This window comes from Sciurus vulgaris (assembly GCF_902686455.1).
Source record: "Sciurus vulgaris genome assembly, chromosome: 5".
In the NCBI taxonomy this organism is placed as follows: Eukaryota; Metazoa; Chordata; class Mammalia; order Rodentia; family Sciuridae; genus Sciurus; species Sciurus vulgaris.
In genome coordinates, this window is record NC_136465.1 from 175,478,728 (window position 1) to 175,506,079 (window position 27,352).

The 27,352-nt window shown below is 54.8% G+C and overlaps 2 protein-coding genes across 5 annotated transcripts; one reads left to right on the plus strand and one right to left on the minus strand.

The window, feature by feature from the left end:
- Positions 1-330: 330 nt before the first annotated feature.
- Positions 331-9,935, minus strand: MCAT (malonyl-CoA-acyl carrier protein transacylase). The gene is made up of 4 exons (XM_079143317.1): positions 9,256-9,935; positions 7,890-7,977; positions 4,129-4,346; positions 331-812 (listed from the first exon to the last, which is right to left on the minus strand). Exons 1-4 carry the CDS (start codon positions 9,673-9,675, stop codon positions 363-365), a joined length of 1,176 nt encoding a protein of 391 aa, XP_078999443.1. The 5' UTR covers positions 9,676-9,935; the 3' UTR covers positions 331-362.
- Positions 9,936-18,372: 8,437 nt separating this feature from the next.
- TSPO (translocator protein) lies at positions 18,373-26,928 on the plus strand. 4 transcript variants are annotated; one of them, XM_079143117.1, is made up of 5 exons: positions 18,373-18,460; positions 21,390-21,566; positions 24,168-24,381; positions 25,801-25,939; positions 26,600-26,928. In XM_079143117.1, exons 3-5 carry the CDS (start codon positions 24,200-24,202, stop codon positions 26,783-26,785), a joined length of 507 nt encoding a protein of 168 aa, XP_078999243.1. In that variant the 5' UTR covers positions 18,373-18,460; positions 21,390-21,566; positions 24,168-24,199; the 3' UTR covers positions 26,786-26,928. The 4 variants fall into 4 exon arrangements, with proteins under 4 accessions (XP_078999243.1, XP_078999245.1, XP_078999246.1 ...); XM_079143119.1 differs by having other exon boundaries at positions 18,387-18,460; positions 21,522-21,566; XM_079143120.1 differs by lacking the exon at positions 18,373-18,460 and adding an exon at positions 18,487-18,780 and having other exon boundaries at positions 21,522-21,566.
- Positions 26,929-27,352: the final 424 nt, after the last annotated feature.

Here is a 27,352-nt window from a genome sequence, read left to right on the forward strand (position 1 = left end):
TAGGTCCTAAGCCTTTTAGACCCGGGGACAAAGGAGCCAGGATTTTGGCCCCAGGTGGCTAGCAGGCTGCAGGGCAGTGGAGGGGCCCTTCAGGCACTGGCCCAGCTCAAGGCCATGCCGGTGTCCTCAGCAGCCACAAAGCAGGGTGTGAGGTCCACGGGGCAACCCCTGCCTGGATGAAGGGGCAGCTCTGCAGGTGCCCAGCACCCAGGAGTCCCTCGTCTTTGCAAGGGGGAGGAGCGGGCTGCGCCACACAAAGAAACCTCCTCCTCGGTGCTCCTCAGGGGCACTCGGCATGGCCACACCCTCCCTCTCCATCCTGGGGGAGCCAGTTGGGGGAGGGCAGGCTGACCCCACAGCAGTCACCGTGGAGATTCGCTGGGGTCCAGGTCCATGTCCGGGTCCTCGCCGGACCACAGCACATCCACATGGCTATAGCCCTTCCAGGCCTGCAGGTTACAGCTCCTCAGGATGCTCCCCAGCTGCTGGCCAGGGCCCACTTCGAACGTTCTGGGGAACTCCGTGCCCTTCTTCCTCTCGTATATGGCGTGCATGGTCTGCTCCCACTTGACAGGGGAGACCACCTGCTGCCCCAGCAGCTGCCGGATGTGCCTGGGGTGCAGGTATCTGCTCCCACTGACGTTGGAGTAGACGGACACCAGGGGCTTCCTGACATCCACTGCCTTTAGAACCTGTGCCAGGGGCTCCACCGCGGGCTCCATGAGGCGGGTGTGGAAGCCTCCGCTCACCGGCAGCATCTTGGTGCGTCGGAAGTGGTACCTGGAGGAATTCTTCTGGAGGAACCGCAGAGCCTGAGGGAGGAAAAGAGGCTCAGGCCAAGCAGGTCTGGGGTTGGATCCTGGGAGCAGAGGTGAGGCCCCCCTGGGGCCAACTCCCATCCTGGGCACAGCGCGTGCACAGGTTTAATCCCGCGAGCCCTTGCGAGAGCAGCTTAGTTCACACCTCTAGGTCCACTCGAACCTGCTTGTGTGTCCAGGGCCCCAGAGATCCTGCTTGACAGAGCTCAGCGGTCACGTGCCCCAGCTCTGACCAGCGTGGTGGCTTAGGCCAGTCACCTGTGAACCTCTTCCTCCTTGTCCTTGAAACAGGCACAATTTCACCCACCCCACAAGGAGGAGATGGCCTGGGTGTCCCGCAGAGCAGACGGGCCACCTCACTAGTGTGCATTAGTCTCAATCAGATTCTCACCTCCCCTAACTGTACCAGCCTGCTTCTTGTTGCTCCACGATCTTCAAATCAGAGTCCAAAGAGAAAATCCAAGCCCCCTTTCATGAGGAACCTTGGGGCCTTGGCATCTTCCTTTCTCAAGAAAATAAAAGAGCCCCCCTCCCACCAGCTCCAAGCCTGGCCTAAAAGGTGTCTCAGCTCAGAAAGCCCTGTCACTGCCAGCACAATGTCATCTGGGAAGGTCTTTAAAACAGTAAATATTCTTAAGAAGCCCTGTGACCTCAATCCAGAACACAATCCAGCCCTGCCAAAGTGGAGGCTGCTAAAGGACTTTCTGTGCAGGACAACCACCCCACTCTGAGCTAAGCCCCTGGAGCCACCCACAGCCTGCCCAGAGGCAAGGCACAGGCAACAGGAGTTGCTCCCTAGTGCACTTGAGGTAAGACTGAAATTGGTCACATGCAGGTGCATGGTATCAGGCACTTTTACTTTACCTGTGCCTCGGTTTCCTCCTCTGTAAATGGGGATGACAACAGTTATCTCACAGGGATATGAGAACTCTACTTAGCACACAATTGCTATATAAGGGTTAGCGATTATCATCACCCACGTATCCACTGCAAACTATAATAGGGCAGCTGTCTGTCCCCCAGAAGGGTAGGAGGGATTACCACTTTGGGTTAACCCATCTCTGTGTCCACATCCCCCACCTCCACAGGAAGAGCACTTGCTCCCTGCCCAGGCATAATCACCGGACATGTGCTGACCTGTGAAGCCCATGCCTCACTCTCCCTGTCTTTAGTCTACCAAGTTCCACAGAGGCTGTTCCAGCAGTATGAACCCTGGGGTTAAAGTGGTCAGTGGAGCCCAGCAGGACAGGCAGGTACCATGAGTGGGCACTATGCCCCATGTTCTGGCCCCCAAGAGGTTTGGGGTACTGGCTCCTATAGTACAACTGGGCACGGTCTGACTGACATGGTGCTTTGCGTCCATTATCACCCTCAGTCCATCTCCATCCAGTAAGGACATTCCCCAGGAGCTCGGAGTCTTCTGATCAGAGGCCTCTAGAACCCTGTAGCCTTCCACCATGCCTGGGCTGTCTTCCTGACCTGCATCTATGTGGACAGCCACTCAGTGGCACTTCCATGCACCTGTGGTCCCCAAGTGCGTTCCAGGTAAGGTTCCTGAACCTGCTCAATGGCTAAGTCAACTCAAGCCCCAGCTTAGGGGCAAAGGAGTCAAGGCTCAGTCACAGGGTCCAGCAGGCTACTCTGTGGAAGGCCCTCGGCCCAGGCACTGGCCTAGGAGACGCAAGGGGTTTCCTGTACATCAATTGGTGGAAAGGGCTTCCTGCTCAGGGGTGGCCCTACCTTCACCTGAGCTCTTTGCAGTAGCACTTCCTTGGGTGCAGAACAAACCTGGGGCTTCCAGGAGCTGTTACCCAGAGCTGATGGACGTGGTGGGGACCTGTGGAAGAGAGTCCTGCCTCAATGGGGCCTCTCCCGGACACTGCTGGGCTGCCCCACAATGAACTGACCGTTCCATCAAGTCAGAACTGTCAGAAGAGGCCCTGCGGGCTCTAACTGATTCAGAGGAGGTATCTGGTGACAGGCAGCCTGGAGCAAGCCCTTAGAAGGCAGGAGCAGCTGAGCATGGTCAAGTGGAGGACACACTCCACAGCGAGGAAGACTCGGGTTCAAATGCTGCCTCTGGCCAGTGCCCAAGAGCAAGCCTCGCATCCCAGCCACCATGGAGGCGGAGGCAGGGGGACTCAAGACTGATGCCAGCCTGGGCGACTGAGAAAGACCCTGTCTCAAAGAAATGCCTGCCCTGGTCATCTCCAAGCACCTGTCTCCCCCTCTGCCTCAGCCTCCTGTGTGGGAAATGGGAACAGGATCCCATCCAGCTTGGAAGGCTGAGGCAGAAGGATCAGTTCGAGGTCGGCCTCCGCAACACAGCAAGACCCTCGGCCACTTGGTGAGGCTGCATTAAAAAAAAAAAAAAAAAAAAAAAAAAAAGATGGGATGTAGCTGGTGGTAGAGTGCCCCTGGGTTCAAGCCCCAGTGTCAAGTGTAGCTGGTGGTAGGGTGCCCCTGGGTTCAAGCCCCAGTGTCAAGTGTAGCTGGTGGTAGGGTGCCCCTGGGTTCAAGCCCCAGTGTCAAGGGAAAGAAACGAAGACTCCTTTCCTGGGCACAGGAGGGCCGTGAGGTCTGCTGGATAAGACTGTAAACACCCGGCCCTTGTGTGCGTTCTGCTGCTCGCTCAGAGGCCAGAGCCACTCAGGCCCCAGTTGTCCTTTCCCTGGGGTTAGGACGCCTGCTCCTGGCAGGTTCCTGCTCATCCTTCAGATGCCACATCCTGAGCCCCGCTGCCCTCACTCAGCCTGGTGCTTGCTCTGCCTGTGGCCTGGAGTCACCTGTTCACACAGGTCTCAGCAGCAGGAACCAGTGGATACGTGGGTGATGATAATCGCTAACCCTGTGTAACCCTGCTTGTTACACAGGGAAGGCTTGATGAATGACGTTTGGGGAAGGAGCAAATGGAAGGAAATTCACTTGTGGGCAAAACCAGACACCTACTGAAAAGCAGGGTAAGGCAGGGCAATCCAACAGAGAGCAGCTCTTCCCTCCTTCCCTCTGGAAGCAACCAGATCAGAGGCCAGAGTGTACAGAGAGGCCCTGGGGATGGCCTGGTCCAGTCCCTTGAACTTACATGCGGACCAATCTGCTTCTCAGGACCTTCTGTCGGGTGCAGTGGGCCGATACTAGCCTCCTGCTACCCTGCAGCACTCTCCCAAGCACACATTCCCCGCCCTCCAATATTCCAAAGACTAAGCTGGGCAGGGTACGCACTGTGGCACAGGGGCCTTGCAGGAGTGCAGGGACTCCTGCCCACCCTGCTGGACTGGGACATATGAAGGTGGTTCCCATCCACACCAACCTCAAGGTGTCCTGAAATCACCCTGCCATCAGGAAAGAGGTAGCTGGCCACCTCGCACACGGGACTCTCTATGCCCAATGACTTGCAGTGCTTCTGGGCTTCCAAACAGGCAGCGGTGAACTTGGACTGAGGCTGGCCGAGGACAGATAACATCCCACTGGGGACAGCTTCTGAAGCTTCCTGCATGGCCTCAGCTCGGACCTTCACTGCATACAAACCTACCCAGAGAGAAATACATTTGGAAAAATCAAAACGTGATGAAGGAGGGAGGCCCTTGCACTCTGTGCCAGAGACACTGACACTGATGTTTACTGCAGCCCACAGGGCCACAGCCCTTCCTATCTGTCTGCAGTGCAGAGTGGACACTTCCTTGTCCAAAAGCAAGGAGTCATCCTTGGCACTACGTGTGAGCCTGAGGGGCTGCCTGGGCGGTGTAGGACAGGAATTCTCAGCCAGGGTGATTCTGCCTCAGGGCAGGGTCTGTGACACTTCCTGGTTGCCATGCTCGGAGACAGTCCACTGACATGTGACGTGTAAAGGCAGGGATGCTGCTAGAAAGACCATGCAGGACAGGCCCCCAAGCAAAGAATGGCCTGGGCCCTGATGTCAGTAGCCTCGGCCATGCTGAGAAGCCGGGTGAGGGCAGAGAGGAGTCTGGGAATGCACTGCCTGGGGAAAGCCACAGCCACTGCTGGGCCAGGTTTTCAGTTAGTAATGGAGGACCCTAATAGCCAATCTGCCTGGGTTGTTTGAAAACTGGAGATTATTAATTATTTAAGAGAAAACGTACTGAAAAGGAAAAACAATCAGGAGCCAACAGACACATGGGCTACTGTACAAAGCACAAATAGGTACGTGAACACCAATAAAACGCAGTTATAAACCAGGCATGGCTGTGACACCCAGGGCTGGAGAACCCAGCGCTGCCAAGGCTCAAGCACAAGGTGAGCGGACTGTGCCCCGAGGCAGCGCCAGCGACTGGGATGTAAGAACGGCAGTGACTGCACACACCCCTGCTGGTCCTGGGTCTGCTCCCTGGGCAGGGAAGGGCAGCAGGACTAGAAGAGATTAAGGAACCCACCCAGGCTTGCTGGGCCACAGAGGGCCCAGAGGCCAGTCCCACATGCTTTCTCTGTGACATGCCTCATCTACTCAGCACTTAAGACGCGTGTATGGGGTTTAGTCCCTCATCCCAGAAACTGTGTAGCACATACATTACTAAGAGGCTGGGTACAGCTGGGCATGGTGGCACACACCTGTCATCCCAGCAACTTGGGAGGTTGAGGCAGGAGGATCACAAGATCCAGGTTAGCCTCAACAACTTAGCAAGATTCCGTCTCAAAATAAAAATACAGTTGAAAAAAAAAAATTTAAACTAGGAGCTGGGGATATGGGGTATAGCTCAGAGGAAGCACGGCCCTAGCTGCGATCCCCAGTAACGAGAAGCCCACAGGAGCAGCGGAGAAAACACGGGAGGTGGAGGGCGCAGCGGGGATCCTCTGTGCCGCACTGAAGCGATGACCAAGCCAAAGGCCAAGTGAAAACACTCAACGCGGAATCATGAATATATTGTGATTCTGCAAATCAGGAACACATAACACCAGCTACACGGGCATCAGTTTTATTAGGATATGGAAATAGGCAACTTCCCCTTTTCATTCCTTAATAGTGCTATAATACTTTTTAAAAATAACAAGCGATAATCCAGCTGAGGCAGGAGGATCCCAAGTCCAAGTCCAGCCTGGGTGAATTAGCAAGACCTTGTCTCAAAATAAAGGACAAAACAGCTAGGATGTAGTTCAGTGGTAGAGTACCCTGGGCTCAATCCCCAGTACAGGGCGGGATCCCCACACCCCACACCTACTAAGAAATCACTCCTACTTCTTCCTCTTTCCACCATCGCCTCTAGTCTGCTGTCTCTATGGACTGGATTCATGTAGTCTGGACATTTCTTTTTGTCTTTTTCTAGTTTTGGTTTTTGTAGTGCCGGAGCTGGAAACCAGGGCCTTGTACTTCCCAGACAAGTGCTCGACCACTGAGCCACTTCCCCAACCCCTGGATGTTTCTTATGAAAGGGGTCATACCACATGTCTGATTCTTTCGCTCGGGATGTCTCTGAGGTTCAGCCATGCTGCAGCATGTACCAGTACTCTATTCTTTTTATTAAAAAAAAAAATTATTTTGGTACTGGGGATTGAACCCAGGGGTGCTTAAACGCTGAGCCACATCCCCAGCCCTTTTTATTTCTTATTTTGAGATAGGGTCTCGCTAACTTGCTTAGGGCCTTAAGGTGCTGAGGCTGGCCTTGAACTTGGGACCCTCCTGCTTCAGCCTCCTGAGCCTCTAGAATTACAGGCACGCACCACCTGCCCAGCTCTTTATTCCTTTTTATAACTGAAAAATATTCTCCCATCTGGTGTATCAATTTGTTTATCCACATTCACCTGATGAACCTTGGGGCTGTCTCTACCTTTTGGCTATTATGAATAATGCTACTATAAAAATCTGTGTACAGGTTTTTCTGTGTGGACATGTTCTAATTTCTTAGGTGTACATCTATGAGCAGAACTGCTGGGTCATGTGTAATTATGTGTTTAACTGTGAGGAATGGCCAAACTGCTTTCCACGGTAGTTGTACTATTCTATATTTCCACCAGCTATGTATGAGGATTCCTATTTTTCTACATTGTCATCAATACTTATTTTCTTTTTTTTTCCTAAAGCTATCCTAGTGGGTATAAAATACTCCTTTTTTTGTGTGTGCTGGGGATGGAATCCAGCTTCTCAAACATGCTAGGCAAGTGTGCTCACTGAACTACATCCCCAGCCCTTTTATTATTATTATTTATTTTGAGACAGGGTCTCACTAATTTACTAAGGCTGGCCTTGAACTTGCAATTTTCCTACTTCAGCCTCCCAAATCACTGGGATTATAGGTGTGCATACCATACCTGGTATGAAGTACTATTTCACTGTGGTCCTAATCTGCATTTCCCTGATATTTCATGATGTTGAACATCTTTTCATGTGTTTTGTTTGTTTGTTTTTTTGGCATGTGTGTATCTTCTCTGAACAAATGTCTATTTAAGTCTTTTCCCTTATTTAGCTATAAGCAAAAATCTCTTTCTCTGTGATGGGGTCTCATTATGTCGCCTGGGCTCAAGTGAGCCTCCTGCCTCAGTCTTCTGAGTGGCTGAGGTCATCGGCATGGCCATCATGTCTGTGCGGATCCAATATTCATTTATGTCGCTTAATTTTTTTTTATATTTTATTTTGTTTTTACAGACTGCATTTTGATTCATTGTACACAAATGGGGTACAACTTTTCATTTCTATGGTTGTACACGATGTAGATTCTCACCATTCATGTAATCATACATATACATAGGATATGATTTCATACTTCATTTATTTAATGAAGATCTACTGAGCATCTACCAGGTGTGACAGGCATGGGGATGTGTGAGTGGCCTAAGAAGGCACAGGGTAGTGAGGAAGACAGCAGAGCATGCAGATTTCATGATTTTACAAACCAGAAAGGAAACCTCTATTGAATCCTTCAGGCTTCAAAGGGAATCATGGTGAAATCTAGTCCTTGAGATCCAATGTCACCCCATCCCTGAGTTTCCTTCCCTATCACTCCTGAATGGGTCCAGTATCATTTCTGACAGTTTCCCCTATCCCTAGTGGGCCCAGCAAGCACATCCCCCACAGGAAAACAAAAAACAAAAAACCAAAAAACTAAGTCCCTGTCTGCATACCTTCAGAAAATTCCATGGCTCCAGCAAACACTAGAGCTGCAAATTCTCCCACACTGAATCCAGCAGCAGCAACACAGTTTTCAATAACCTGCAGTGAGAGATGCAGAACATGAGGCCAAATTCTCTGGGGGAGCTCAGTTCCAGGGCTTTGCACCTAAGGGATGGGAGAGTAGTTAGCATCATTGTAAGCCACGTTCCACTGACCTGGTTCTCAAGCTAGAAGATGGTCAAGTGGCCTTGACATTCACTGTGTCCAGCCCTTTTTTGAAGAATAAATTCCCTGGTAAGGCAGGCTAAAGCCCAGTCAAGTATGGTAACATAGAGCCCAACCCAAGGCTCTGGATCTCTTGTCCCAGCCTGCAGCAGTCTCCCAGGCCACATGCTACGTAAAAGTTAAGTGCAGAAGTTAAAAGCATGACCTTTGGAGTCACAGAGACAGGATTTCTTAGCTTGGGAGAGCTCCCCTTCTCTCTTAAGCCTCAGTTACCTCCTCTGTGAAATGAGGGGCAAGAAGGAACTATCTCATTGCTGCTGAGAGAATTACCTGAAGATATCGTCCATAAAGAGCTCAGCACAGAGCTGGTGCTGGGTAAGCACTGAGTAAATGTTATTATCAAGACTCAAGGGGCCCACTTATCTAATCCCTTTAGATCCTTGAGTCTCCTTTCCTCTTCTACAACACAACTGTATTTACTTTACAAGGCAGTTGTAAAAAAGTGAAATAAAGAATCTCAAGGACTAGCTTAACATTTACTGTCTTCGTATTATTCAATATTAATAGCCATTGATTTACCACTTTCAAGTGAAGTCACCTCAAAATGTCATCTTCTCATTGTGTGTGTGTTTTCGGTGCAGGAGATTGAACAGGGCCTTGTGCTTGCAAGGCAAGCCCTCTACCAACTGAGCTATATCCCCAGCCCATGTCATACTCTCAATGATCCTTCATTTAAGGATGAAGTTTAACCCTTTTGAAATAACTTAATAGAGGATGGGGGTGTAGCTGAGGGGTGCAACACCTGCCTAGCATTCGTGAGGCCCTGGATTCCATCACCAGTACAATGACACAAACCATTCAATAATTAATTAACATTTACGGATCTTGTACAATCACGACTCCTTTCCCTACTCTACATCTCTCTTTGTAACAGTTATCTCTGCAGGGTATGCAATTTACACGGTGCTCTTATTGCTTACTGTCTCCCCTTGGGAAGGGATTCTTGTGTCAAGCTGCGCCGACCGCAGCGCAAGGCACTTATGGGAACTCGGGAAGACTGCCCAGAGTCAGACATGGAGGCATCTGGCCCGGTAGGCACCGGCCCAGGTGGAGCCCACCTTCCCCGGCCTGCCCCGGGGCCTTGGGCCTCACCGCGGGCTGCAGGTGATGGAGCTTCTCCACAGCGGCCAGGGAAGCCACGAAGACAGCGGGCTGGCAGTGCACCGTGCGGTCCAGGTCCTCCTGCGGCCCGTGCAGGCTCAGCTCCAGCAGGTCGTAGCCCAGCACGTGCCGCGCGGCGTCGTAGAGCTCGCGGACGCGCGGGTAGCCGAGCAGACCGCGGCCCATGCCCACTACCTGGCTGCCCTGGCCTGGGAAGAGCAGCACCGAGTACTGGCCGGGCGCCCGCCGCGCTATCGCCGCCCCGGGCTCCTCCTCCTCCGCCGTCGCGCCTCGCAGAAGCTCTACCACGTTCACGGCCGCGGGCGGAGGTACTGGGAAGTTAGAGACGCCGCGGTGGCAACTGGCGCTCAAGCCCCAGGCCCAAGCGGCCCGCGCGACCGGGGCGCGCATGGCGACACACCTGCCCAGAGTACGTTACCCTGGCGACCGAGGCTCCACTGCGGCTGCGCGGCGCGGTGTGGTCCTTCGTGCACTTCCTGCCGTGCTTCCCGGGGCACCCGCGGGAGGGAAGAAAAAAGTTCCGCGATTTCCGGTTCCGCCAAGGCTCAGGGACTCCGAGGCTGAGTGCTGGAAAAACGGACGCTAACCCGTGTGCTTCCCTAAAGCTCTACAGCCAAGAATAGTTCACAGCATCTCAACAGCGAACCCTCAACAGATATTTACGAACTAAATAAAGCAACACAATCTAATATTTACTCTTTTTAGAGTGTGAAGAGCGCTTGAAATTCTCCAAGTTCTTTCTTGCATATGATTCTGCCAACGCTAAGCAAGATAAGAGCTCTCTTTTATGTTTCCTGCAAACCGTACACGATTTCCAGCACATAATATGCATTCGATAAATCTTCGTGCTATTCAGCAAAGGCCTGGATAGTTTTCAGTCATTACCTTATTTCATTCCTCCCAGCAAGCAGTGGTGCCTAGGTGCAATTATTCCCTCAGTTTACAGATGAGTAGGCAAAGGCTCGAAGGTTGAGTGACAGGTGGTTGTGCCAGGATTGGAAGTTGGAATTATCCAGCTCTGAGAGCTGTTGTGAGGCCAAGTCAGAGAGAAAGTTGAAGTCTGACCTCAGCCTCTCTCCTCCCTTCCCCTCGGCTCTGCGCTCACTTCCCGACCGCGGCTGGGCGCGCACACCCACACTTCACGATGAGAAGCCCTAGGGAGAGCCGCGTCTTGGTTTAGTCTCCTCTGGCTGCGGTAGAAGAATTCATGGCTGGGGGCCAGGACCCAAACAACACTTAACTCTTACAGTTCTGAAGGCTGGGAAGTCCAAGATCAAGGTCCTTGCGGACTCCATGTCTGGCGAGAGCTGCCTCCTGGTATGCAGGTGGCTGTCTTCTCATATCTTCATCGCATTATGGAGAGCAGAAAGCTCTTCTTAAATAAGGGCATTGATCCTGTGATCGTTTTCCTGAGGGCTCCATCCTTACCTCTAAACGCCGCAGCCCTGAGGACTGGGGTTCAACATAGGATGTTTGGACACACATCACTCAGTCCACAGTAAACCACATCAGCAAATCTACTTTGCTGAGTTTGTCTGAAGAATCAAATAAGCAAATGACTAACACTCAAGATGTCCACTGAGGCCTTGTTCTTTTCTTTCTTTTTCTTTTTGGTCCTGGGAGGTGTTTTATTGCTCGGTACATGCCTAGTATTTTCTTTTTTTTGCACAGGGTTTCACTAAGTTGCCCAGGCTGGCTTCAAAATCATGATCCTCTTTCCTCAGCCTCCTGAGTCACTGGGGTTACAGGTGTGTGCAACTGTGTCCAGCCAGCCTTGCGTTTGACAAAGGAAAAGTGGAGGTGAACACATGTCCAACTAGAGGGGATTAATTAAATGAAATACGGTAAACCATTATGATGCTGTGGTCATAAAAGATATGGAAGAGACCTTCAGCTTGAGACATGCGGTGAGCACAAGCTGCCTCCAGAAGTCCATAAATCCCAGGAAGGGATCATTTAAAGTCATAAACCCCACAAGGACAGGGAGAACAAGAAAAGGGACCCCATCAACACGATGTCTGAAAGCTGAAAAGCAGATAAAGCGATATTAGCTGACTCGGAGACCTCAGACAGCTAATTCCCTCTCAGTAATGCGGAAAACTGAAAACCCGCCCTTATTCATGCAACAGAGTCCTCAAAGACTTAGGGACTGGTGGCAACAGATGCTTCTAGATCTAAGAGTCAAAGAAGGTAAAGCAAAGGAGAGTGTTTGAATATTCTTGAAAAAAAAAAGTGGTTAGGTCTTTAGATCCCTCTCTCTCCAAGGCCACTGGCTGATCCCTTTCCCCCTTTGGCAACATCTGGGCTAGCTTGGAAAAGATCAAACCACAGGGGGCTGGGTATGCCAGGGACAGCAGTGAAGGGCTCACTCTGCTGAAACAGGTCCACCCTGAATCATGAATGTAGCACCCTTCTCCAGCACGCTCTCCCAGTGTGGACCAGGAAACCTGGAGCCAGACCCTCACTCCCCAGAGCAGGAACTTGGGACACTAAGGAGTCTGATCAGTCCAAAGAAAAGTCCTAGATATTGGCAGTGCAGGAAATTTCCACACATATGGCCCATCATGTTCACCTTATAATGAAGTTAAACTAACAAATATCATCCACAAACTTATTTTGTTCATTCCTTTGAATCATGAGTGGCTAGCCAAAGATACCCAGGCATCTGGAAGCCTCTCATAATCTGGGGAAAAAGGCCACGTGTAGAATTTGGAAACTATGAAGAGAATTGCTTTAAGAAAACTGTCACTGATATCTCCAGGAGGTAAGAGGAGGTACTGTACCTGTGAAACAGGAACAGGAAATCACATTTTTAAAAAAGAACATTCAGAGAACAAAAAATAATCTCTTGGGTGTTAAAAATAAGAGAGCTGGCCCAGTATATGCGCCTCACCTGTAATCCCAGCAACGTGGGAGCTTGAGGCAGGAGGATCATAAGCTCCAAGATGGCCTAGCAACTTAGCAAGACCCTGACTTAAAGTAAAATACAAAGGGCCGAGGATGTCCCTCAGAGCTAGAGTGCCCCTGGGTTCCTTCTCCAGTATCACATATGAAGTCATCAAGAGAGCAGAATCGAAGAAACTCAGTAACGGGGCAGAAAAGAAAGTCGAGGATAAAGCAAAAAAGCCAACCCTGAAAAACAGGCAAGAACAGGAAGTGCAGGACTCTGAGTAAGAGAATTCTAGAAAGAGAAGTGAGAAAATAGAGGGAAGGAAATTATCCAGCTCTGAAGAATAAAGAAAAGGGGTTTCCAAACTGAAAGGGCACAGAGGGTGGAATTAGACCCACCGAAGGGATGAGCCACGTGAAGTTTCCAAACTCTGGGTCCCAAATTCTTCCAGGAAGAACCAAGCAGGTCACACACAAGATCTGCAGCAACAGAACAGCTCCAGCCTGCTCAGCAAACACACAGCCAGGGCCACAGCACGCCTTCACAGTGCTGGCCGCTCACCTCTCGCTTGGGGGAGAGCAGGAAGTCCCAGTGGTCACTTCTGGACTCTCTTTAGCAGGAACTCCTGGGGGACGGGTTCAACCCAGAGGGGAACCAAGAAGAAGTAAGATCTTGTCCGTCCATTTTCTGTTGCCATAACTGGATACCACAGACTGGGTCGTTTATAAAGAAGATAGGTTTATTCAGCTCTCAGGTCTATAGGCTGGTGTTGAGAACAGGGTGATATCTGTGCAGCTAACTGTCTTAAGCACCAGGACGCAGGCAGTTGCGACTGCACCCTCAAGAGCCAATACAGCGCGAACAGGACTGCTGGGCCCCCGTGCTTACCGAGGTTGTTAAGAGATATTAGTCTGAGGAATGTGCAGCTGCCTAGAAACCTTAACTATCAAGGACAGGGGGGCCTAACCCCGACTCATCTCCTGCACAGTTCACCCCTTCCCTCCTCCCTTCTTCCTCTAGGACCGTTCAGTTCTGGCGGGACCCAATGAGAATCAAATAGATTGGCAGGACCCAACCAGAGGAGGACTAATGTTTAGCTGGTCAAATGTTAACCAATAACGTACAGGTCTTTGTGTGGGAATGCTTGGAAATCTCTTAAATAGCGGGCTTTCTCGCCCCCTCCCCCCAGCCGTTGTATGGGTCTGAGGGGCTGGTTGCGGTCCAGGCTCGTTGTGTGATTTGCATTACCGTGTGTTCACTTTGACTCTCCAGGGATTAGTTGGAATGGGACCCTAACACTGGAAGGCCCAAGGTCAAGGGGCCACATCTGGTGAGGGCCTTTTTGCTGGTGGGGACTCTTGCTGGTTCAGGGCTTCACATGGCAAGAGGGGAACACAGAAGAAACAGAGTCATACTGGCTTTTGTAACAGACCCACCCTTGGGATGACCCATTAACCCAGGGATGCATTAGTTCATGAATAGACTAGACCATCGAGGCAGAAGACCTAAGCACCTCCCAAAGGTCCCTTCTGGTCCCAATTCTCTCTCTCTTTCTCTCTGTCTCCACCCTGCTCAGAACTGAGGATGGAGTCTGGGGCCTCGTGCATGCTAGACAATTGCTCTACCACTGAACCACTGATTACAGGTGCACCACCACACCTGACTGGTCCCACCTCTTGATATCTACAATGGGGATTGATTTTCATGAATTTTGATGGAAATGTTCAAACCATAGCAGATGTGAAATCAAGGAAAAGAGGATCTATTCAGGAGAGAGGGCAAGGACATCTGAAGGTGACATGTGTTCTAGGCATGTGCAGCCAGTGCACCTGGGCACAGCATGACTCCAGGGATGTGTCCAGAGCTATCACCATCAAGGTCCCTGCTTCAGTACTGCCCATTTAATGGCAAAATGGCAGGTGAGGTGGCACGCATCTGTAATTCCAGTGACTCTGGAGGCTGAGGCAGGAGGATTGCAAGTTTGAGGCCAGCTTCAGCAACTTAGCAAGGCCCTAAGCAACTTAGAGAGACCCTGTGTCAAAATAAAAATTAAAAATTAAAAAGGCTGATTATGTGACTCAGTGGTAAAGTGCCCCTGGGTTCAATCCCCAGTACCAAAAAGAAAAAAAAAAAAAAATGCAAACTGGCAAGTCAGGCCCAGGTGCCTGTCTGCACTTGGCCTCTCTTGATCACAGGTGGCTGGAGCCCTGTCCTCCTCACTCTGTGCCTGCTGCCTGGATCAGCTGAGTCCAGAAGCATCCAATGTCACCCTGCTCCTGAAATCTGCAATGAGCTCAGCAGCAAGAAGACAAAACAGACCAGGCCCCTGATCACTTCCTGCTCAATGTCCTTGGCACAGCTCTGAGGTCCCCAGGCATCCCAACAAGGTTACCCCACTGGGGACTCATGTCAGTGCTCCCGGAGGCTGAGGCCAGTCTGTGCCCTGAGGGTTAGCTGAGTCTTGCCTTCCCAGGAGACCACCTCTTGTCTCCTCCACCCCAGCCAGCTGAGTGCTGCTCCTCAGCTGCTCAAAAGCAAGCTCAGGGGAACGTCCTTAGGTGGTACTAATAACACTAAGGAAAATCAAGGGCATGTTCAACCCCAAAGTCAAGGTCAAGGTGACCCTTGAGGGGTGGGGGGATCACTGGACAGGTCACGGACCCTCCTAGGTGATTGGTGGTGTCTATGTACTAACTGGGGGTGGGGGACGCATCGGCATCCTTATTTTGGGGAGGGGTTGCTGGGGGATTGACCCCAAGGCCTTGACATACAAAGCAGGGGCTCTAGCATCCTCAGCCTGAAATTCTTCTTATTATTATTTTAAAAAAAATTTTAGATGTTGATGGACCTTTACTTTATTATTTATATGTGGTGCTGAGAATCAAACCTGGTGCCTCACACATGCTAGGCAAGTGCTGTACCACTGAGCCACGACCTAGCCCCCTGACATTCTTTTTTATTTTTTATTAAAAATCATAAATTTACGTAGGGCAATGTTGTTTGATTCATTCTGTTATTTTTTTCCCTTCCCCCCACCACTCCCACCCCTCTTTTCCCTCTATACAGTCCTTCCTTCCTCCTTTCTTACCACCCTCCTTATCCCTAACCCTAAACCTAACCCTAACGCTAACCCCTCCTACCCCCCATTATATGTCCTCATCCGCTTATCAGCGAGATCATTCGTCCTTTAGTTTTTTGAGATTGGCTTATCTCACTTAGCATGATATCCTCCAATTTCATCCATTTGCCTGCAAATGCCATAATTTTATCATTCTTCATGGCAGAGTAATATTCCATTGTATATATATGCCACATTTTCTTTATCCATTCATCAACTGAAGGGCATCTAGGTTGGTTCCACAATCTGGCTATGGTGAATTGAGCAGCTATGAACATTGATGTGGCTGTATCTCTGTAGTATGCTGATTTTAAGTCATTTGGGTATAGGCCAAGGACTGGGATAGCTGGGTCAAATGGTGGTTCCATTCCAAGCTTTCTGAGGAATCTCCATACTGCTTTCCAGAGTGGCTGCACTAATTTGCATCCCCACCAGCAATGTATGAGTGTACCTTTTTCCCCACATCCTCGCCAACACCTATTGTTGCTTGTGTTCTTGATAATCGCCATTCTAATTGGGGTGAGATGGAATCTTAGGGTAGTTTTGATTTGCATTTCTCTTATTACTAGAGATGTTGAACATTTTTTCATATATCTGTTGATTGCTTGTACATCTTCTTCTGTGAAGTGTCTGTTCATTTCCTTAGCCCATTTGTTGATTGGATTATTTGTATTCTTGGTGTAGAGTTTTTTGAGTTCTTTATAGATTCTGGAGATTAGTGCTCTATCTGAAGTATAAGTGGCAAAGATATTCTCCCACTCTGTAGGCTCTCTCTTCACATTGCTGATAGCTTCCTTTGCTGAGAGAAAGCTTTTTAGTTTGAATCTATCCCAGTTGTTGATTCTTGCTTTTATTTCTTGTGCTATGGGAGTCCTGTTAAGGAAGTCTGATCCTAAGCCGACATGTTGAGGATTTGGACCTACTTTTTCTTCTATAAGATGCAGGGTCTCTGCTCTGGTTCCGAGGTCCTTGATCCATTTTGAGTTGAGTTTTGTGCAGGGTGAGAGATAGGGGTTTCCCCTGACATTCTTATTAAGTTTTATATATATTTCTGTTGGGAACATTTCACAGTAAAAACAGAACAATGTAGACAAATGTTTGCTAATGTAAAAAGAAAAAAGAGGTTTCAGATTTATTGTAAGAGGAAGCGAAGTTGCAAAACTATTTCCACAGGGAGAGTGCTCCCCCGAGGACCCTGTGCCTGTGCTCACCGAGGCGCACGCAGGTGTGGGCGGGCTTCCGTCCACAGAAGTGGGTGGCTACGGTTTTTATTTTTTCCAAGTTTGTATTTCCAATTCTTTTACAATGAACATGAGTTTCTCATGTGATAAAGCAAACACATACCTAATTACAAGAAAACGCTGTGTTCAATTTGCATTTAAAACCCGAAAACCCGATGACACAGTAGCAAGAGCGGGCTGGACTCCTGGGTATGAATCCTGACTGCACTGGTGTGCCGCTGGGCGCGTCTCTGCTTCCCTGAGCTGTGATCCAGGCTCCATCCCCGGGGAGCTGCCAGGGCCTTTTCCATGTCTCCCTCCCCGCTGTACCGTGCCAGGGGCTGGGTCTGAGTGTGTGCCATCCTCTACGGTTCAGTCCCGAGCCAGGCTGGCACGGGCCAAGTGCCTGAGACAGGCCCCCGAGCTCAGTGCTCTGTACTTAGCAGGGAGGAGGTCACCGTCTCCTTCGAATGGGGAAGAGGCAGAGTTCTGGAGGAGCTTCCTGGAGCATGCCGAGAAGCAGTCGGGCTTGGGCACATGGAGATGCCCGGGGTGCCAAGGGTGCTCCTGGCAGGGGCAACAGCGTGTGCAAAGGCTCAGGGGTGGGGGCGGGGGTAGTCAGTTTGGCTCCAACTGAGCCGGGGTCTCAGTGCCAGGTGCTGACCAGATTCCACCGCAGGATGGGTGTGGCCACATCACATGCCACACTGGAGGGAAAGAGGGGAGCTGGGGACAATGAGAGCTTCCTGCTCAGGCCCAGCTGGGGTCCTTGGGGACAGAGGGTTAGGAGGCTGCACACACAGCAAGACAGGACATCAGCACCTGCATCTGGACCTTTGGTGCCCACCTGGGGCAGCAGCTGGCTCCTCTGACCTGCAGCGCCCTCGTCTGTGAGTGGCATGAGGGTCAGGCCTCGGCTCCTTCCTTTGGCCCTGGGGAGCAGCAGCTACCTGGGGTCAGCAAACCCGGCCCCTCCGGGTGCCCCCGTTGCACAGAGTCCAGCACAGGAGAGGGGGAGGCTGAAGGGAGGCCGTGCTGCCTCTTCCCCTGGTCTTGGAGGGGAAGTGTGTGTCATTCTGCCAAGCTGGGGCGCCTTACAGGAAGAGGGCAGGGTAGGAACAGCCAGCACCGGGCTGAGCGCCACAGTACTTCTCCAAGTACACAAATATTCTGGGTTTTGTTTGTTTCGTTTTAAGCTGGAAGAGAAAAAGGAGTGGAATGTAACCCAGTCAAAATGTGTGTGTGTAGTGGAGAAGGGGCCACAAAGAGGAAGATGTCAGGTCCCCAGATAGTCACGCCATGCCTGGGACCACGGAGGCTGCAGGCTGCTGTGCCGGGTGTAGCTGAGGCTGTGCTTGGCTCCAGGGGACCTCCTGAGCGGCTGTGGTGGGTGCAGGCTTCGCGTGCAGGTGGAGGCAGCTGGAGGGTCAGGAGGGCTCTGGGATGCAGTGACAGCCACCATCTGTGGACACGAGGTCAGGCCCGGTAGGTGAGGGCGACCCTGGCCACCTGAGCACACCTCTGCTAGGTGACAATGGCAGTCCACCCAGCCGCAAGGGTCTGCCCGCGCGATGGGCATAACGGCCTGGCATCTCCCTGGGTCCTATCACACACTCTGCCGGTCGGAGACGGGGCTTAGAGACAGGGCTCGGGCACTGGCTGTCCCTCCGAAGACCGGGCCAGCGCCACAGCGCACGGCGACGGGGCTGAGGCGGGTGGCTGTTGCCCTGCTGCACAGAAGGGAGCGGCGAGCGGGGGCGAGGCCCGGCGCAGGGTCCGCGCCGCGGGGAGAGGAGGCCCGGCCCGCCCGCGGCGGGATGGCGGAGGCGCGCAGCCGGCGGGCGGGCGACGGGCCGGGCCGGGCCGGGCGGGGCGGGGCGGGGTGGAGCCGGCAGCCGCCGCCTCGCCGCGCAGCGTCCTTCCGGGAGGAGCCCGCGCCGCCAGCCGGTGAGTGGGGCGCCGAGGGGCGGCGGGCGGGGTCCTGCGCTGCGACCCGGGGGCCGGCGCCCGCCCGCGCGCTCTGAGGGAAACCAGGCGGGCGGGCGCCGGGCGGGGGCGCCGCCGCTCCGGAGGGTCCGTGGGGACCCTCGGCGGAGCAGCAGGACAGGCTGCACGGCCCGGAGGGGCGCGAGCCGCAGGAGCGCTGGACTCGGGACCCGAGGTCCGCGGGCCTGGTTCCCGGCGCCGCCTCTGCGCGCCCTGCCTGCGCGCACGGTGCCTGCACAGTCCCGGCCCACCGGAAACCCCGGCGGCGGTCCCTGCGGGCGGTGAGCGACTGGCCGGGCCACTTTCAAATTGCACACTTTAGCTTTCCCACCACTTGGGTTTGCTTCTCCTGTGTTTTCTTGCACTGGCCTTTCCATGGTGCCCGCCATGTCCGGGTGCACTTTTTGTTTGAAAAATGGGTCCCTCTCCGTGAAGCAGCTTCCCCCAGCTGACTGTGGAACTTTCTAGACCTGTTGCTTGTCGTACTGGTTACTTTAGTAATGAAAAAGGCTCACAGATGTTGTCATGGGAGGATTAGCTGTGACCCTAAAAGTGAGTCCCCAGGATAGGGATGGCTTCAGGGGACAGACAAGGCACTGGGAGCTGGGCACCCAGGGAGGGAGGCCTCCGCACAGGAGGAGGTACCCCAGGCATGTCTCTGATGGGACACGGGCTCAGGAATTGAGACCTGGGAGCTGCCTGGTCTCCTGGCCAGGAGTGAGGTGTCACCAGAACAGGAGATCCTGGTGCCACCCTCAGTGGGGGAGAGTTCACATCCTCTACTTAGCCTTCCCAGAAGAGGTTGGGAGGTTGGCACTGTGGCGGGAGCCAGTGATGCTATTGGCCCTGAGAATCTCCTGAGAACCTTGGCCCAGGGAGGAGGCTGTGAGATCCTGCCTTTAGCCCTGCAGCCTAAGGGGACATGACACAGACACTGCGAGTGTCACGTGACCCAGAGATTGAGCCGGGAGGGCCACAGTGGGTTTGAGTCACAGTCCTAGAATATTCCATGACTTCCTGAGCCTCAGTTTCTTCATTTGGAAAGTGGGGCCAGTAATGAGATCCCCATGTGGGCCAAGCAGGTGTGAGACTCAGAGAGGCTGCTGTGGAGGCCTGTGGGTAGCCAGCGTGAGCAAGCCTGGAACCGCCCCCTGCCCAGATCCTGGGTCCTCAGTTTGCCTGGGATGCTCCTGCGGGGTGTCCTCAGGTCTTGAGGGTGTGGTGGGAGGCGCAGGGCCTCTTCCCCCAGGACTCGTGTGGCTGGTGTGGCCTTGCTGGGTTTGCGCCTTGAGGCTCCTTCTTCACCTGCAGGCGATGGGGTGGGCAGCCCCCAACGGGGAAGCCCAGGGCCCCTCACTTGTCTGGAGTTTTCCAGAGAGGTCCTGCTGTCCTGCTCTTCCTTCCCCCGAGCCTCCCCAGGAGCCTTGGAGTGGACGGGACAGGAAGGGCCTCCCTGACAAAGCGGGCAGCCGAGCAGGCGTGCCTGCCATAGGTGTTACGGCCCTGTAGCCCGCCATGGGGCCCCATCCCAGAGCTGATTTCTGGCCCGGCCCAGCCCAGGGTGACTCAGCTTGGTGGGTACCACCCACGGCTGCCTGCCCCCCCAGGCGGGTGTGATTCAGGAGCTGGCAGTCCCCAAGAGGCCCCAGGAAATGTCCTGGGCCTGGCTCTCTCCACATGGGCAGGGGCAGGCCCTCTGCTCCCCCGGGGCCAGTGGAGCAGAGGCACAGCCTGGCCCCTGTGGGGCAGCTGGGGCGTGGGGTGGGAGCCTGGGGCGCATCCCCCACCTGTAGACCTGTTAGAGATCCCGTCCTCTGACCGTGCCTTAGGAAGGCTGCCTGCCTCCACACCCTTGGCTTATTTTGTACATCTGGGTCTTGAGTGGTGGGCTAAGGTGGGTTGGCAGGGGCACTCACGGTCAGTCCTGTTTGGGGATTTCCTGGCACTGCGGGTGGCCTGGCCCCACAGGGTGCTTGGCAGAGTGACGGGAGGACCTCTGGCCACAGAACTGCGGGGAGAGTATTGCCTCGTGTTTTAAGGAGGACAGACCTCTGACCTGGAAGCTTGGGGAAGGAAGCCAGACGCACAGGCCGCACGCTGCAGGACCTGTGGACATGGAGTGTCCAGGACAGGCAGGCCCAGAGGGACAGAAGGCAGTTGCTGGTGCCAGGGGCTCAGGACAGGGTGGGATGGTGAGGACGTTGGGAAACGTGGTTGGGAACACAGCGAATGCGCTGAATCCTGCACTTTCCCACGGTCAGTGCTTCATTTGGCCAATTTCACCCGCAAAGAGAAAAATTATAGAGCAGCCTGCAGGAGGCCGCAAGGGCCCTGGGGCAGGACAGGGAGGAGAGGGGGCAGCATAGGTGGAGCAGGCTGGTCCAGGGGTTGGGGACTGAGCTGTAGGAGTGAGTGTGGGGGACTTTGGGTCACGGCCTGTCCACACTGGGATGGGGCTGCTTTTCTTTTTCGAGTACCAGGAATTGAACCCTGGGGTGCTTAACCACCGAGCCACATCCCAGCCCTTTTTATTTTCTAGAGACAGGGTCTCCACTAAGTTGCTGAGGCTGGCTTTGAACTTTTTTGGGGGGTGGGACGGTGGTACCAGGGATTGAACTCAGTGGCATTGACCACTGAGCCACATTCCCAGCCCTATTTTGTATTTTATTTGGAGACAGGGTCTCACCGAGCTGCTCAGCACCTCACTTTTGCTGAGGCTGGCTTTGAACTCGAGATCCTCCTGTCTCAGCCTCCTGAGCCACTGGGATGACAGGTGTGCGCCACCAGCCCAGCTAAAATGCTTTAAGTGTTTCATTCGGAACTAGTCCTAGATATACAGAAGTTGTAAAATAGTATCTGGAGTTCCCACACTCTCCGCTGCTCTCGGCAGGTGCCGCTGTCTAAACCAGCACATCGCTCAGGCGTGGTGACGCGGCCCTCCTGGTCACAACGATTCCCGCCTGTGCTCTGCCTGCCCATCCTGTCCAGCTCTGCTCATTGTTCTTCCTCGCCTCTCTTGCAGTTGCTGACCCTGCCCCGTCTGACTCTGCCCTCTTGAGGGTGCCTGGTAAGGATCCCCTACTTCCCCAGGGGCTTGGGTGGGAGTTCAGGTTTGGGGAGAAGTGTGGCTAGTCCCTTGGGTGGTGTCAAGGGTCTTTTAGGCCCATCGGTCTCGTAGTGGCGGCATCAGCCTTTCTGGAAGGAGGCCTGAGAGTTGGGTGAGGAGGACTCAGCCTGGGTGCACCCTGGAAAGGCGCAGCCCCTGGGCCTGAGGCCTGGCCTCTGCGGCCCTGCCCCCTGGGCTTGCTTCCCCCTCTGATGTGCAGGCCTTCTCTGTGCCCAGACTGTGCCAACTCCAGGGGAGCCCTGATGCACTGAACATGGCTTATCGTGGTTCCCCCAAAACCGTCACTTTGCTGTGGCATTTATCAATAGGGCAGAGCAGGGTCGCATCCCCGTTACAGAGATGAACAGCAGCTGAGTGGCCCTGACTTGCTTGAGGTGACACAGTGGTGATCCAGGTTGGTGGCTTCCTGAGGCACAAGCCTCCGCCGCTCTGCCTCAGGACGTCCTTGGATGGGGAACCAGTTGCCTGGCTCCCTAGCAGGGCAAGGGCTGAAGATGCTAGTCCAGTGCCAGCTTTGCCTGGCCTGGCAGGTGACCATTCTCAGGACCGGTTAGCATGCTGGTGACGGCTGCCAGCGTCGTCTTCTTGTGGTTTTTACAATTTAACAGTGTGTGCCTGTGTTGTCGTTGTTGTTATTATTATTTTGTGTGCAGCGCTGGGGATTGAACCCAGGGCCTTGTGCATGCAAGGCAAGCACTCTACCAACTGAGCTGTGTCCCCAGCCCCTATTATTATTATTATTTGCCACATTTGGGGTCATTCTGCAGTTTTCTGTCGGGCCTTCTTTGCTGCATGTTTTATTGAGAACAGTTTTCACGTCATTGAAAAAGGCTTGGGCTGTAGCTCCGTGGTGCTCTAGCCTGGCATGCCTGAGGCCCTGATTTTGATCCTCATCACTGAAAAATGAACAATGTAAATCAGTCAAATACAAGGTCCTCCAGAGCTTGACTTGGGGTTGACCAGTGTTTGAGTCCCCAGGTGTTGGGCACTGAGGTTGCTTCTGCCTTCACTGAGCTCAGAGCCCTATGGGCACTTCCCCTCCCCAGCTGCCCCAGCAGCCTCTCGCTGTTCAGCACAGAAGCAGCCCCTTGCTGCTCCGTCCTCCTGCCCTCCCTTACCTGCTGCCCACCCGGGCTGCCTCCTTCTCCCCACATGCTGCCTGTCCTTCCCTGGGGAGGAAGTGTTCGCTGTCCTTCCTGGCCCTGGTCAGGGCTGCACTTTCTGAAGTCTGAGCTCTTCAACCCCATCCAGACCCCCGGAGCCCATCCCTGGGCTCCCCTGCTGCCTCGCTGGCTCCCCCTTGCTGGAAGCCCTGCAGAGTGCTGGACACCAGTAGGTCCTCCACCCAGGGCGAGTCTTGGGAGCCCTGGCCTCAGGGCTGAGCAAGGGGCCCTAGCCCGCCAGCACCACTGGCCTGATGCCAGCTCCCTCTGCCCCTGCAGATGGGGGAGGAACTGCGGCCCTCAGGTGGCAGCACTAGGCCTGAGAGGCCAGGAGTGGGCCAGAGGACCTCCCCAGCCTTGAACTCTGGCCACCTCTCCGTCCTGAGGAGCAGGGTGGGAGCAGCTTTGTGCCCCTGGCAGGCTTTGGTTCAGCCTGCTGCGTAGCTCCGGGCAGTCTGCCTTATGTCTCTGGTTACCCAGGAAAGGGGTGGTGGTTTTAGGGTGGGCCTTTGGGGTGTGGAAACACCGGTACACAGAGACACTCCCTGGTGCCGCACACTGGACTGGGGCCAAGGCAGGCAGCGTCCATGTCCTGTCTACAGAAGGGGAGACGGAGGCCCAGGGAGTGGGAGTGACTTGCCCAGGTCCTGGGGAGTCTGTGGGAAGGAGATTTGAGTGAGCCCAGCTGTGTGCTACCATCCCTGACTGGGAGGGTAAATGCAGGCTGTGAAGCGTGAGGACAGGAAGCACAGCCTCCCTGGGCACCAGAGTGGGCACTTGGCCCAGGAGGAGACAGACCTGGAAGCCTTCCTGGTGGAGGGGACCCCAACTAGGTTTGATCAAGGTGGAGGGGAGAGGCCCCTGCCAGAGACCTGAGGTGGAGATGGAGAGAACAGGAGACCCTGGAAGCGAGGCTGTGGCTAAGGGAAGTCCAGGGGGAGGCAGGGCACCTGGGAGCTCCTGGCCAGTCGGGGGCGTCTGGCTGGGAACCAAAGTTCAGATGGAGACATGACCGCCTGGGCTGGGTACAGAGACCCAGGCCTATAGTTCTCAGCAACTTGGGAGGCTGAGGCAGGAGGATCACAGGTTCAAGGCCAGCCTGGGCAACTTAGCAAGGTCCTATGCAAATTAGTGTGAGACCCTGTCTCAATGTAGCTCAATAGTAGAGTGCCCCTGGGTTCAGTCCTTGGAGCCAAAAAAAGAAAGAAAAGTCCACCCCAGGCCAGGGCTTGGAGGTATGGACGCAGCCCCCACTACCTCTGTACCCTCAACTGATTGACGGATGGACCACTGAGCAGGACTTCAGGGGCCCTGAAGGAGCAAGTGGGCTGACCGGGCCTTGGGAAGTGCTCTCACACAGCCCTGTGTTCTCTTTCAGAGCTTTCTGGAATAGCAGCAGCTGCAGCAGCCATGGCTCCGCCCTGGGTGCCCGCCGTGGGCTTCACACTGGCGCCCAGCCTGGGGTGCTTTGCAGGCTCCTACTTTGTGCGCGGGGAGAGCATCCGCTGGCACGCCAGCCTGCAGAAGCCCTCCTGGCACCCGCCCCGCTGGGTGCTGGTTTCCGCCTGGGGCGCACTCTACTCAGCCATGGGGTAGGTGTGCAGCTGGGCAGGGCCTCTCCCGTCAGAGGTGGGCGTAGGTCTGGCCAGGGGTGGCGCCCTTTCTCCAGCAGGGAAGGGGGGCTGGGAGGGCTCAGGCCTGTGGGTTGCACAACTGAGCTTCCCTCTCTCAGGCCTCCAGGGTGGTGGCCTGACGGCTGGCCCTGCTGGCCACACTGGCTAGGCCGTGTGTACAAAGGTTGAGTGGCTCAGGTGGCGGATGCTTTTCGAGATTAATAGTGGTCCACAGCACCGATGGTGGTGGCTCCCTTTGAGCTGCCCATTGCCGGACATTGTCCACATTAATTTTCAGAATCCCTCTTTGAACAAGGGACCTCCCAAGAACACAGGCTTGTAAGTGGGGACACTGCAGCAGCTCCCCTCAGGCCTGAAGGTCCCCGGAGGCGAGGAGGGAAGTAAGTAGTGGGTGGGGAAGAGTGACCCCTGGAGGTCCTAATGGGAACTGCACCCAGGGGCGTGACCAGTAGCTGGCGCCCTGCTGTTTCTGGACCGTTCCTTGCATCCCAGCTCAGAATGGGCCTGCAGGCGCGAGATACACGTAGCAGAGGCCAGGCCGGTGTCAGGGATTCTGATGGGAATATGACCCTGAACCGGGGTGTCACCAGGATCCCCAAGGCCAGTGGGCTAGGTTCCCAGGACTTCCTGAGTCTCTGCTTTCCTCCCCCATCTTGGCTCCAGTCCCCAGAACTCCCCCAACCCAGGGCCCACCTCCACCATGGAGATCCAGATGCAGCCAGGACCTGGCCAGCCCCTCAACCCATGGTTCACCCGCTGCCCTGCGCACCAATGTCTGTGGGATCCGCCCTCCAGCCCCCTGTGCCCATTTCCTGACTGTGGAGTAGGGGATGATGCTGCCACCAAATAACACTGTCCAGAGGCGAAGTGGGCTAGCTGGGAAGGGGCTAGCGCAGGACCTGCGGCTGTGGCACAGGGCCATTCCCCTGGCCCGCCTGGAGATTGCCATCTCCCCCCTGGTCCCCAGAGCCTGCCTTGCAGGCACACAAACTAGGCCAACAGCTGCCTCAGGGCATTTGCATCCTCTAAGGCCCCACCCAAATGTCCCCTCCTCTGCCCTGCTGCCCTGGCTAGCTCAAGAGCTTCATCTTTGCCTGCTGGCCCTTGTGCTTCCCCTTCATAGCACTGAAAGTGACAACGGCAAATATTTATTGAGAGTTCCTCATGCCAAGTCCTGCACTAAGCACTGCCAGTGTGTCAACCTGAATCCCCACATCAGTCCTCTGAGGAACAAAGGTCCAGAGAGGTTAGGCAGTTTCCTGAGGTCACACAAGTCAATGGCAGGGTATGCCCAAGCTGTCGCTGTCATCTGGTAGGTCAGTGAGGTTCCTGGCTCCCCTCACCCCAGGGTGTCCTGACCAGAGGCCTCTGTTTTAGGTACGGCTCCTACATGGTCTGGAAAGAGCTGGGAGGCTTCACGGAGGAGGCTGTGGTCCCCCTGGGCCTCTATGCTGGGCAGCTGGCCCTGAATTGGTCATGGCCCCCCATCTTCTTTGGTGCCCGACAAATGGGTTGGGTAAGTGTGCCTTTGACTTGACTCCCTGGTCCCTGGAGATGTCCTTCTGAGCACTTGGGACATCACCCTCCAGACAGGTGGAGGTGGGCAAGGGAGGCATGTGGCTTTAGCTCTTGGAGACGGGTGCCCTGGAGCCTCCCCTCACCCCTGAAGGAGCCCTTTAGGGCCCTGGTTGAAGCTGATCAGGTGCCAGTCTGGGCTCAGGGTCATTCTGCAGGACAGCCCCCGTGCTGGGCGAGACCACACGCAGGGAGTGGCTCTTTGTGCCGCGCTGGGGATGGAGCCGGGCCTGTGCTTCCGGGCAGCCTCCCGCCACTCCAGCCCGGCAGCCCTTAGGAAGGTTCACACCGCGGGCAGCTGGCCCCAGCTCAGGACAGCGCTGCAGTCACAGGGAGTTTGTTGGAGCCATGCAGGAATGCTGGAGGTCCAGGCTGCCCTCACTGGAGACCAGAGGCCTCCCAGCCACCGCCTCTCCCTTGAGCATGCTGTCCCCCCGCAGGGCACTGTCCCCTACACCCCACACAGGGCTGGCCCTGGAGGCTGAAATGGCTAAGCGGGAGGGGCGTGTGCATGGGGCGAGGCTGGCTGGACTCTAGGGCCGGCCCCGGGGCCAGCTGGGCCCTGGCTGTGGACCTCAGGCCGCACTGTCTGTCTTCACAGGCCCTGGTGGACCTCCTGCTGGTCAGTGGGGTGGCAACGGCCACAACCATGGCCTGGCACCGGGTGAGCCCGCCCGCCGCCCGCCTGCTGTACCCCTACCTGGCCTGGCTGGCCTTTGCAACCACACTCAACTACTGCTTGTGGCGGGACAACCAGGGCCGGCGTGGCGGGCGGCTCCAGGAGTGAGAGCCCGGTCTGCCGCTGAGATGACCGACTGGCAGCCGCCAGGGGCTGTGGGTGTGGCTGCCACGCTTTCGTGGCCAACTGGTCTGTCTGGGCCTTGGCCTAAGGTCCCCAGCAGCTCCAGGGGTGCGGGCCTGGGGAAGTGTCTGGCTCGGAGCGTGACCTCGGGTTTGATAAGCCAAATAAAGCCTCCGACCTCCCACAGGGTGGTTTTTGTGCTTGTGTGGGACCCCTGGCCGTGGGGAGGGCGGGGCCGTGATACAGAGGACGGGTGACTGGGCTGCAGAACCCTAAGCTGTACTCAGACCGTCAGACCCCGTGAGGCTGGGTGGGCCTAGCCCCGAGGACATGAGCTTTGGCTGGACCGGGGTGGTCAGCTACCCTCAGCTTCTCAGATGCTCAGCCCAGGTCCAGCGTATCCAGGCCTGGCCCTGCCTGGGCGCTCACCAGCCTCGCCTGGGACACGCTGGCAGTGGGAATGCCAGCTGACTTGCCTGGGACCAGCTTCTCCCCTCTGGGGTGGCCCTAAAACACCCCAGTTGGCAGGATGTTGGGGGAGTGTCAGGCAGA